General features: G+C 42.2%; 1 protein-coding gene across 1 annotated transcript in view; it reads left to right on the top strand.

Annotated features, from left to right (window-relative positions):
* Positions 1–11,581: 11,581 nt before the first annotated feature.
* The window catches only part of FBN2 (fibrillin 2), a 235,207-nt gene continuing 233,983 nt past the window's right edge, over positions 11,582–12,805 (top strand). Inside the window, exon 1 of the mRNA XM_046665362.1 lies at positions 11,582–12,364. Within this exon, the coding sequence (XP_046521318.1) occupies positions 12,111–12,364 (254 nt within the window). The 5' untranslated portion in view covers positions 11,582–12,110. The remainder of the gene's footprint in view (positions 12,365–12,805) is intronic.

The following is a 12,805-nucleotide window of genomic DNA, read 5'->3' on the forward strand; positions in this document are numbered from 1 at the left end:
CAACCTCATGGTAATCACAAACCAGAAACCCATAATAAATACACAAGAAATAAAGAGAAAGGAACCCAACCATAACACTAAAGAAAGCCATTAAATTATAAGGGAAGAGAGCAAGAGAAGAAAGGAACAGAGAAAAACTATTAAAACATCCAGAAAAAATTTAACAAAATGACAATAAGTACATATTTATCAATAGCTAATTTAAATGCCAACAGACTAAATGCTCCAATCAAAAGTCAAAAGGTGGTTGAATGGATAAAAAACAAGACCCATATATATGCTACATAAAAGAGATACACTTCAGACCTAAATATACTCACACACTGAAAGTGAAAAGATGGAAAAATACTCCATGCAAATGGAAAGGAAAAGGAAGCTGGGGTAGCAATACTTATATCAGACAAAATAGACTTTAAAACAAAAATTGTAACAAGAGACAAAGAAGGGCACTACATAATGATAAAAGAAACAATCCAACAAGGGGATATAACAGTCGTAAATATCTATCCATCCAGCATAGGAGCACCTAAATATAAAAAGCAATTATTAACAGACATAAAAGGAGAAATAGACAGTAACACAGTAAGAGTAGGGTATGTTAACCCTCCACTTACATCAATGGATAAATCATCCAAAAAGAAGATCAATAAGGAAACACTGGCCTTAAATGTCACATTAGACCAGATGGACTTAGTAGATATATAGAGAACATTCCATCCCAAAACCACAGAATACACATTCTTTTCAAGTGCACATGGAACATTCTCCAGGACAGATTACATATTAGGCCACAAAACAAGTCTCCCTAAATTTAAAAAGATTAAAACAATACCAAGCATCTTTTCTGACTACAACGGTATGAACCTAGAAACCAACTATAAGAAGAAAACTGGGAAAGCCACAAAGGTGTGGACAGTAAACAAAATGCTACTGAAAAACTATTGGGTCAGTGAAAAAATCAAAGGAGAAATTTTAAAAATACTTGAAGATAAATGAAAATGAAAATATGTTTATATATGGGATCAGCAAAAGTGGTACTAAGAGGGAAGTTTATAGCAATACAGGCCTACCTAAACAAACAAGAAAAATGTCAAATAACCAATCTAACAGTGCACCTAAAGGAACTACAAAAAGAAGAACAAACAAAGTCTGATATCAGTAGAAGGAAAGCAATAATAAAAATCAGAGTGGAAATAAATGAAATAGAGATTTAAAAAACAACAGAAAAAAAATCAATGAAAGTAAGAGCTGGTTCTTTGAAAAGATAAACAAAACTGATAAACCTTTAGCTAGACTCACCAAGAAAAAAAGAGAGAAGGCTCAAATAAATAAAATCAGAAATGAAAGAGGAGAAATACAACAGACACCAGAGAAATACAAAGGATTATAAGAGAATGCTACAAAAAGCTATATGCCTACAAATTGGATAATCTAGAAGAAATGGATAAATTCTCAGAATCATACAACCTTCCAAAACTGAATCAAGAAGAAATAGAGACTCTGAATAGACCAATCACTAGTAAGGATATCAAAACAGTAATAAAAACCTCTCCAAAAACGAAAGTCCAGGACCAGATGGCTTCTCGGTGAATTCTAACAAACATTCAAACAAGACTTAATACCTATTCTTCTCAAAGTCTTCCAAAAAATGAAGAGGAGGGGAAGCTTCCTAACTCATTCTATGAGGCCAACATTACTTTGATACTAAAAGGACGAGGAAAACAGGAAAAGAGAAAAGTACAGGTCAATATCATTGATGAACACAGGCATAAAAATCCTCAACAAAATACCAGCAAATTGAATACCACAATACATTAAAAAGATCATGCATCATGATCAGGTTGATTTAATCTAGGGATGCAGAGATGGTTCAACATCTGCAGATCAATCAATGTGATACACCACATTAACAAAACAAAGAATGAAAATCACATGATCATCTCAATAGATGCAGAGAAAGTGATCAACAAGATACAGCATACATTTATGCTAAAAACTCTGAATAAAATGGGTATACAAGGAAAGTACTCCAACATAATAAAGGCCATATATGACAAACCCACAGCCAACATCATACTCAGCAGTAAAAAACTGAAAGCTATCCCTTTAAGAAGGAACAAGACAAGGATGCCCACTTTCACCACTCTTATTTAACATAGTATTGGAAGTCCTACTCAAGCAATCAAGCAAGAAAAATAAATAAAAGGGATCCAGATTAGAAAGGAAGAAATAAAACTGTCACTGTTTGCAGATAATATGATTTTATATATAGAAAACCCTAAAGAACCCACCAAAAATTATTATTTGAAATTTTTTGGTCATTAGAAATAATAAATAAATACAGTAAAGTTGCAGGATACAAAATCAACATAGAAAAATCAGTTGCAATTCTATACACTAACAATGAAATAGTAGAAAGAAAGATTAAGAATACAATCTCATTTACCATTGCAACAAAAAGAATAAAATACCTTGGAATAAATTTAACTAAAGAGGTGACCAATCTGTACATCGAAAATTATAAAATACCGTTGAAAGAAATTGACAAATACACAAAGAAATGGAAAGATATTCTATGCTCATGGATTGGATGAATAAACATAGTTAAAATGTCCATACTTCCTACAGCAATCTACAAATTCAATGCAATCTCTATCAAAGACCAAATGACATTTTTCACGGAAACAGAACAAAGAATCCTAAAATTTATATGGAACAACAAAAGATCCCGAATAGCCAAAGCAATCCTGAGATAAAAGAACAAAGTTGGAAGTATCACACTTCTTGATTTCAAAATATACTACAAAGCTATAGTAACCCAAACAGCATGGTACTGGCACAAAAACAGACACACAGATAAATGGAACAGAATTGAGAGCCCAGAAATAAACCCACAGATCTATGGACATTTCATTTTCAACAAGGGTGCCAAGGACATACAGTGGAGAAAGGAAAGTCTCTTCAATAAACGGTGTTGGGAAAACTGGACAGCCACATGCAAAAGAATGAAAGTAGAATGTTACCTTACACCACACATAAAAATTAACTCAAAATGGATTAAAGACTTGAATGTAAGGCCTGAAACCAGAAAACTTCTAGAAGATAACATAGGCAGTATACTCTTCGACATTCGTCTTAGCAGTATCTTTTTGAATACCATGTCTTACCACTCAAGGGAAACAGAAGAAAAAATAGACAAATGGGACTACATCAAACTAAAAAGCTTCTGTACAGCAAAGTAAACCATCAACAAAACAAAAAGAAAACCTAACCACTGGAAAAACATATTTGCAAATCATATATCTGATAAGGGGTTAATATCCAAAATATATAAAGAACTTATACAACTCAACAACAAAAAAACAAACCCAATTAAAAAAGGGCAAAGGATCTGAGTAGACATTTTTCCAAAGCAGATATACAGATAGCCAACAGGCACATGAAAAGATGTTCAACATCACTAATTATTAGGGAAATGCAATTCAAAACTACAGTGAGATATTACCTCATGCCTGTCAGAATGGCTATAATTAACCAGACAAGAATTAGTAAGTGTTGGAGAGGATATGATGAAAAGGGAACCCTCATAGACTGCTGGTGGGAATATAAACTGATGCAGCCAACAGTGAAAACAGTATGGAGAGTGCTCAAAAAATAAAAAATCGAACTACCATATGATCCAGCTATTCTACTTCTGGGTATTTACCCAAAGAACACAAAAACATGAATGTGGAAAGATATCTGCACTCCTATGCTCATTGAAGCATTATTCACAATAGCCAAGATGTGGAAGCAACCCAAGTGCCCTTCTACAGATAAATGGATGAAGAAGGTGTGGCATATATACACAATGGAATACTAGTCAGCCATAAAAAAGATGAAATCTCTTCATTTGCAACAATATGGATAGACCTTAAGAGTATTATGCTAAGTGAAATAAATCAGATGGAGATAGTCAAATACCATATGATTTCACTCATTTGTGGAAGATAAAAACAACAACAAACACACAGATACAGAGATTAGATTGGTAGTTACCAGAGAGGAAGGAGCGAGGGAGGAGTAGGAAAGGAGTAATAGGGCCTATGTGTATGGAGAAGTCTTAGAGTGGTGAACATGATATAGTCTACAGAGAAATTGAAATATAATCATGTACACCTGAAATTTATATAATGTTATAAACCGATGTTACCTCAAAAAAGAAAAAGATTAAAAAAAGAAAGTACAGAGAGGTTTTGTTAAGCTTTCACCAGTTTCCCCCAAAGGTTACTTCTTATGTAGCTAGAGTATGATATAAAATGCAGGATATTGACATTGGTACAATGTGTATGCATAATTCTATGCCATTTTACCATGTGTAGATTTGGATAAATACCACTGATCAGCTAGGGAACGATTCTCTCACCACAAAAGTCTCCCTGTGCTACCCCTTTAAGTTATCACAGTCTACCAGTATCAACATTTTACCAGTGTAGAACCCCACCACCCTTTATGAGCCTTTCTCTCCTCTATTTATAATATAATTGTGGTAAATATTTCTGCTACATACACTGAGGAGCACATAAGACAATATTATAATTTTTGCTTTAACCATCAAGCATAATTCAGAAAATCAAGAGAAGTAAAGTCTATTGTATTTACCCATATTTTTCAATATTTTCACTCTTTTTGTTGTTCCTCCTTCCTGATGTTACGAGTTCCCTTTTGTTATAGACCATTATCTTACACCATACACATTTCCTCTCTATTTAGAAAACTTTCCTTAGTCATTATTTTAGGGTAGATCTGCTTGTGACAAATCCTCTTCGTTTCCTTCATCTGAGAATATCTTGATTTCCCCTTCATTCCTGAGGGATATTTTCAGTGGGGATAGAATTTCTGTATTGGCAATTCTTTTCTATCAGAACTCGAGAAATGTGTGCCACTTCCTTGTGGCCTCCCCAATTTCTGATGGGAAACTTGCTGTCATTTGAACTGTTTTCCTCTACCACTATGGTGTCATCTCTCTTGCTGCTTTCTTCGTCTTTAATATTCATAAATTCGACTGTAATGAACATTGATGTGGATTCCTGTGGGTTTACACTGTTCAAGGTTCACTCAGCTTCTTGAATCTGTGTGTTTATGTCTTTTGCTAAGTTTGGCAAATTTTCAGCCATTATTTCTTCAAGTAGTTTTTCAGCAGCTCTACCCTCTTTCTCCTCTTCTTCTGAGATTCTGATGACCAAATGTTAGATTTTTTTGGTTATAGTCTTACAGGTCCCTGAAACTCTGGTTGTTTGCTTTTTCAATCTATTTTCTTTGCTGCTCAGTCTGGGTAATTTCTATTATTTTACCTTCAAATTCGTTGATTTTTTTTTCCTCTGTCCTCTCCATTTTGCTAAGTCCATCCATTAAGCTTTTTAATTTTGATTATTGTATTTTTCACTTATAAAATTTCCATTTAGTTCTTCTTCTTCTTTCCTTTTTTTGGTGAGGAAAATTGGTCCTGAGCTAACATCTGTTGCCAATCTTCCTCTTTTTGCTTGAGGATGATTGTTCTTGAGCTAACATCTATGCCAATTCTCCTCTATTTTGTATGTGGGATGCTCCCACAGCAGGGCTTGATGTAGGTCTGCACCCAGGATCCGAACCCACAAACCCCAAGCCGCTGAAGTTGAGCACATGAGAACTTAACCACTACACCACTGGGCTGGCCACCATTTACTTCTTCTTTATGTCTTCTCTTTCCTTGCTGAGGTTTTTTATTTTTTTGTTTCAAGCATATTCACAAATGCTCATTGAAGTATTTTCATCATGGCTGCCTTAAAATCACACCAGATAATTCTGACACCTCTGTCATCTCAGTGTCGCTGGGTGGGCATTTATTTTCTTTTCTCATTTAAATTGACATTTCCTTGTTTTTTGGTGTGAGGAGTAATTTTTAATTGAATCCTAGACATTTTCGATGCTATATGATGAGACTTTGGATCACATTTAAATAATCTGTTTTAGCAGCCTCCTCTGACACTGTGGGGGGTTGGGTACATTGTCTCATTACTGCTAGATGGCAGTAAAAAATTCCCAAGTTCTGCCTCTGTTGACACATTTAGGGAGTAAAGAGCACCTTGTTATTGCTGGACGGGGGGAATACCAGCACCCCACTAAACCTCTGCTGTGCCACCCTAGCTTGGAGGGAGAGGGGTGCTTCATCACTGCTCCCCATGTGGCTTCCCATGGCTTCTCATGACACCCCAGGGATTAGCAATGATAAAAGTCCTGACTCTCTAGGAGGACTCCTCTGATACCATCCCAGCAGACACGTGCACTTCATTACTGTTAGGTGGGAGCAGAAATCTAGGTTCTCCTCTGGCACCATGGGGGTAGAAGTGGCTCATTAGTTGGCCTTCTCTGACACTACCATGGGGAGGGGGAGTGACAGCTTGTTACAGCCTGGTGAGGATGGCAGTCTAGACTCACTACTTGACCTTTGCTGGTGGGAGGTGGCCACCGTTTTTTCTGTGATATTTGACTGGTTGTAGAGCAGTTATTACAAGTTTTCTGTCTTGCTAGGCTGCCCTTTTCCTGTCCTTTGGCCAGAGAGTGCAGGCTTTTCTTGGAGGCTTTTTTTTTTTTGCTCTGTGCCAGTTGGTATTTCCAGGTTGCCAGCTTCTCCGGCACCCAGTCCATGATATATGAAGCAAAAAGAAAACTCAAGAAACTCACTTCCATGTTGTTTCTCAGGTCCTGGGGCCCCTAGCCAGTCTGCCATCTTCTCTTTACCATTTAGAGTCTTATGTTTTTTCTCTAGATAATGTCCAAGATGTTTAGCCAAGTATATTTAGCAAGAGGAACAGAAACAAAGTACTTCTCCATCTTTTCAGAACCCTGCCTTTGTTTTTCCTGCAATATCTTAAATCAAATCCCAGGCATCATTTCATTTCACCCATAAAGACTTTAGTAAGTATAGGAAAATATAACCATGATACCATTGTCGCACACCCCCAAACTGAAAATAAATCTTTAATATCTAATAATCAGCTTTCAATACCCCCCCCATTGCCTCAAAAATGTCAATTTACACCTGTGTTCAAATCAAAATCTCAGGTAAGGTATAAACATTGCATTTTGCTGTTGGACCAAAACAGTTTGCCTTCTTTTCCTTTACTCATGTCATTTATTTGAAGAAAATTGGTCCTGTGGTACTTCCCATGTTCTAGATCTGGTTAACTGTATTCTTGAGGTATCATTTAATAAGTTTCACTACCCTACATAGTTCCTAGAACTGGTAGTTAAATTTAGAGATATTATTACATTCAGCTTCAATTTTTTTGAGAAAAATATTTCATTGGCGATTCTGTGTGCTTCCAATTGTATCACTTAAGCAGACACAAAATGTCTAGTTGTGCTGCTTTTGAGAAGCTAATTAAACAGTAGGTTCCAGTGGTAACAATTTGAATCATTCATTAAAAAGTCCTCCATTGACTGTTAACCTAATGCAGGGTTTCTCAAATAAATTGATGTTTAGGACTAGATAATACTTTGTTATGGGGGACTGTCCTGTGCATTGTAGGATATTTAGCAGCTTCCCTGGTACCCTCAACCCTGTTGCCACATATATACCAACTTGTTGTGACAATAAAAAAATATCTCCAGATATTGCCAAATGACCCCCAATTGAGAATCCCTAACTTAGTGGATTTAGCAGTCATTGGTAACTGTTGCCTGGGTCCGTTATTTCATTAGTTTGCAAAATCATGATTTTTCTAATTCTATCATTCCTGCATTTGCAACTGTGATTTTTTTTTTTAAAGAAATACTTTCTCTGAGTCTGTCCAGCAAAGACAGGATAAGTGTTTGATTATTTTATTGATCGGTGTTTCTAAAATAATAAGCTGTGCCCTCACAACCTACAAAAATGACAAATTAATTTTTCTTTGGAGTATCATTTGGAACTCTTAAATTTTTACACAATTCATACATTTCAATCCATTGCAGTCATTTTTCTTTTTGACACTCAAATTTTCTCATCTTCGGTTAGTGAGATCTTTTCCAAGTTAGCTTCAGTTTCCTTTTGACTTGACCCTAATAGTCTGATAACCTCCTTGCTTTCAAGTAAGACAAGACAGTCCAGACTCATCTTACATATTTCCTGCTCCAGACCTGAAATTAGACACTTACCCAAGGAGCTCACATTCTTTTTACTGGGAAATGGTATTTAGAGACCACAATATGGGCACAATGAGTGTTTATTATTGTTGGGTTATCACTACTTCCAGGTCTTTTTGATGTGTAGGACCAGGAAATGCATTTTTTTTTAAGATAAAGATAAGTTCTGATTTCATATTGGCTTTTTAACTCAATTGAAGCTTACAACATTTTTATTTTATATTTAACCTCTTTTTGTTTAGGCTGAAATCATGATTTTTAGTATCTATCTCCTTCTCTCTCTCTCTCACGTTACCACCATTGAATGCAATTTCAAACTTCTTTGTGATTCCTTTCACCCTTAGGTTATAGCCTACTAAAGATCTACAGTCCAAATAGTGTGTTTACATATCACTTTAAATAATTATTCTCTCTGGTTATGCCACCAATGTGATAAATAGGTTCATTTGTTTTAGTTTTCAATTTTTATGCATTGTTCTTTTAAAATTTAATTTTGTTTTTAATTATATAAAATATACATGGTTCCAAAGTTAGAGCTATAAAACAAGCCATATTTAGAAAGGTCTAGCTTCCATCATTGTCTCTTCCTCCATATCCTCTCTCTACCCTAAGATAATCATTTCTATTAATTTATACTTCCATTTCTAGAAAATGCACATACACATGCCCCAAAAGTTAGCATAGAATGCACAATATCCTGCACCTTGCATTAATTTTTTTTTTTTTGAGGAAGATTAGCCCTCAGCTAACTGCCACCAATCCCCCTCTTTTTGCTGAGGAAGGCTGGCCCTGAGCTAACATCCGTGACCATCTTCCTCTACTTTATATGTGGGACGCCTACTACATGGCTTGTCAAGCGGTGCCATGTACGCACCTGGGATCCCAACCGGTGAACCCCGGCCGCTGAACTGGAACGTGCGCACTTAGCCGCTGTGCCATCCAGCCGGCCCCAGCATTAAATTTTTTTATTGTGGTAATATATAAATAAAAATTACCATTTTAACTATATATAAGTATACAATTCAGTGGCATTAAGTACATTCACAATGTTGTGCAACTATCACAATTAATTTCCAGAACTTTTTCATTATCCTAAACAAAAACTCTGTACTCATCTAACAATAATTCCTCATTCCCTTGCACTGCCAGCCCTTAGTAACCTTTATTCTTCTTTCTGTCTCAATGGATTTGCCTATTCTCTTTGCACCTTGTTTTTTTTCAGTTGAATCGTGTATTCTGGAGATCACTCCACAGGAGTATAGAGAGAGATCGCCATTCATTTTTTACAGTTGAATAGTATTCCACTGAATGGATTAAGCTATATTCAACCAGTTCCTTATTGATGGGGAATTTATGTTTTTAATCTTTTGCTATTACAAATAGTGCTGCAATAAACAGACTAACACATTCATCATTTCATTTTTTTTTTGCCTGTGTATCTTTTAAATAGATTTCTAAAAGTGGAATTGTTGAGTCAAAGGATAAACACATACGCAATCTGAGAACATTTGGATTTGATGTGATTGACAGGACTGAACGATGAAGCCATTTAAGTATTAAATGAAAGCCCATTTTATGGCTTAAATGTTTTAAAGAGTATGATTGAAACACTGCTTTAACTCAGGAGATAGTTACTTTATTTAGCTCTTTTAGTTAACTTTTTAAAAATTTCCTCGAAGCATAATGCATAACAAGTACCTCTACTGCTGTCTTTAATTTCTTTGGATTTGAACAAATTGGTGTCCCACATGAAATTATGTGACTCCTATTTTTTCTTACGCCTTATCAGAATATTGTAAGAAGGGCTACTACCTTAAGACTCTTTGTCTGACTAGGTTGGGAAAATAAAGGAGGGAGGTATGCCAGTTCTCAGAGAGTTCTGGCTGCCAAATAGCACATCTGGGCAATTCCAGCCAGGAAAAAAATCTTTTTATGTACATGTATCTTTAAAGCAAATTTGTCTAGGCCTGAATAATCCAGACACTGCTCTCTTGTATTGTTTTCTAAATTGTGCGTGGATGGTCAGTCCTAGTTTTCAAGGGTGTTTGATTTTTAATTATGAAATGCCACGGACTGAGAAACGACTAGGATTCCCAGAGACCTCAGGAAAGCAGGGCCACGAAGGAAGACCCCAAAGGCAGATGATGGCAGAGGCAGCTCTAAGGGTTCAGAGGGCAAGTCGCCAGCCTGGATGTACCAATTGCTAGGGTTTAATCATTAATCAGGAGTCCAAGCCAGGAACTAAGGATATGCCCCAAGACCCATTTACCTGCCCTGCGCACCCCCCGACCCCAACATTTCAGTGCCTCTGGTTGCAAACCCGGGCAGAGACCTTCCCAGGCTCCGCCAGGAGCACACTCCCTGCACGGACTCCCGGCGACCGCGGCGCCTGCACTCTGCCTGGCCCCCCGCGGCCGCCCGAGCTCCCTCTTGGAGGCCGAGGGCGCATTTCAATCAGGAAACGCCCAGCCCCTCTCCGGTCCCGCAGACTGACGCCGCTCCGGGTGGGGAGGTGAGGGTAGGAGGGCGATAGGGAAGGCCCGGCCTCCTCAGATTGAGGTTGCAGCCAACTCCCGCTCGAGCCTCTATTCCTGCTTGGCTGCGAATCCCCCCACCCCGGGTCTTGATCTGAGTTTCTGCGGGAGGACCCATTCTCATCCTCAACCTTGTGGCCTCTGCCCGGTGGGAAGTTCAGCTGCGGATCTAGCCAAGCAAACGCGTTTAGAGACCCTGGTCCCTTGTCCGCGGCTCAGCGAGGGCCGAGGGGGAGGGGAAGGGGCTGCTGCCTCCTTTCCCAAATCCGGTCCCTAACCGCCCCCTCCCCCGTCGTCTGCTTGCTTTGTACAGGCAGTCAAAACAGAGCTAGCGGCCAATTGAGGGGGACGGGAAGCAAAGCCGACTAGCGCCTCGCCCCCTCCAGCCGGCCCCCCGGCCCTCCCTCCCGTTTCCCACTTCTCTCCTCGCCCTAACCTCGCCCCCATCCCCCGCTCATTTCCTCTCGCACCCGGGCTCGCCAATCCCTCTTTCCAAACCCCTCTTCCAGCCCTGGCCTTCCTCTCTCGGCTCGCCCCCCTTCTCCCCAATCTCAGACCTGTCTCCTCCCTTCACCCTATCCCCTTCCTTCCTCTTCCCCTCCCCCAGCTCCTAGCTCCCCTTGTTCCTCCCCACTCGATCGCCCCCTTACTCTGTCCCCGCCCACTCTGCGCCGGCCTCTCGGTCCGAGCTGCGCCCCACGTGTGGACGGCTGCGCTCCAGCCCCCACTGACAGCCGCCGCCCGCCGGCCCGCCCCGCGCCCCGCCGGGCCTCAAAACCCCCGCGCCGCGCCCTCGCCCGCCGCATCTTCCCCGGCGGCCAGCCTCCCGCCCTCCCTCTCACCGGCGGCTCGCCCCGGCCCCGCGCACCTCCGCCCGGTCCTCAGCCGCCGCCGGCGCGTCGCTGCCCCGCGGGACTCCGGGCGAGCCGGGAGGAGACCCTCCTCTTCTTTCGGGGGCGACTTTTGTTTGCTTGCCGGCTTCTTTCGGGCGACTTTTGCAGCTTTCCAAGAACTGTGCCCGTAGCGCACGAGAATTCGCCGCGCTGCTGCGTGCAGGCCCTTTTTTTCTTTTGAGGTCCGCTTTCTTTGTAACTTTACGCCGCGGCTGCTCGGGTTACTTTTGTAATTTCCCGCCCCCGCCCGCTGGCGGTCCTGTAGTCGCTCGGGGCCGTGGCCCGGGGGATGCAACGTGGACCGCGCGGGGCTGCCGGCCGCTCCGCCGCCGCGCTTCGCCGCCCGCTGCCCTAGAACCCGCGCCCCGCCGGCAGCCAGGGGGCCGGGGCTCCCGCCAGAGCAGGGAGCCCGAGCCCAAGGGAGCCTCGGGAGCCGACGAAGGGCTTGTTAGACCCTGACTTTTTTCGGGCCGCGCAGATTTTGTCTTTGAGCGCTCCCTCTCCGCGGACCTCGGTCCGCGCGCTCTCGGCGCCCGCGATGGGGAGACGGCGGCGGCTGTGTCTCCAGCCTTACTTCGTGTGGCTGGGCTGCGTGGCGCTCTGGGCGCAGGGCACGGCCGGCCAGCCCCAGCCTCCGCCGCCCAAGCCGCCCCGGCCCCAGTCGCCGCCGCAACAGGTCCGGCCCGCGGCGGCGGGGTCCGAAGGCGGGTTCGCGGTGCCCGAGTACCGAGAGGAAGGTGCCGCGGCGACCACCCGCGTCCGCAGGCGAGGACAGCAGGACGTGCTCCGAGGGTAGGTGGACAGGCGGCACGGGGGGAACCTGGCTTGGCAGTTTTCCATCTCATCCCTGCCTGAACCTAGTTCTGGCGGCCAGAGCTGCGGCCCCCTTCGCCAGGAGACCCTGAACACTCCCAGGAGTGCCTCCCCCTTCTCCTCGGCAGCTCAGCCGGCAAAAAGCGTTCCCTCGGGGAGTTGGGCGCGGCTGGGTCGGAGGCCCCCGGTTGGGGATTGCAGAGCGCATGCGGAGCCCGAGGTGCGGGAACAGGTTCCGAAAGTCCGGCGGAAGGCGGGCTGGAGTCCACCCGGCGCCCGGGCTGGTGGAGGCTGCCGTCGGGGGCGCCGCTCCCGAGTCTTTTGTTTGAGGACGTGTGCTGGGGGCTTACAGCTCACTCTAATCACCAACCCGAGCGCTCCACCTTTCGACGCGCCTTCCTTGACACGTCGGGGCCAAAG

Source organism: Equus quagga, chromosome 7 (assembly GCF_021613505.1).
Source record: "Equus quagga isolate Etosha38 chromosome 7, UCLA_HA_Equagga_1.0, whole genome shotgun sequence".
Classification (NCBI taxonomy): domain Eukaryota; kingdom Metazoa; phylum Chordata; class Mammalia; order Perissodactyla; family Equidae; genus Equus; species Equus quagga.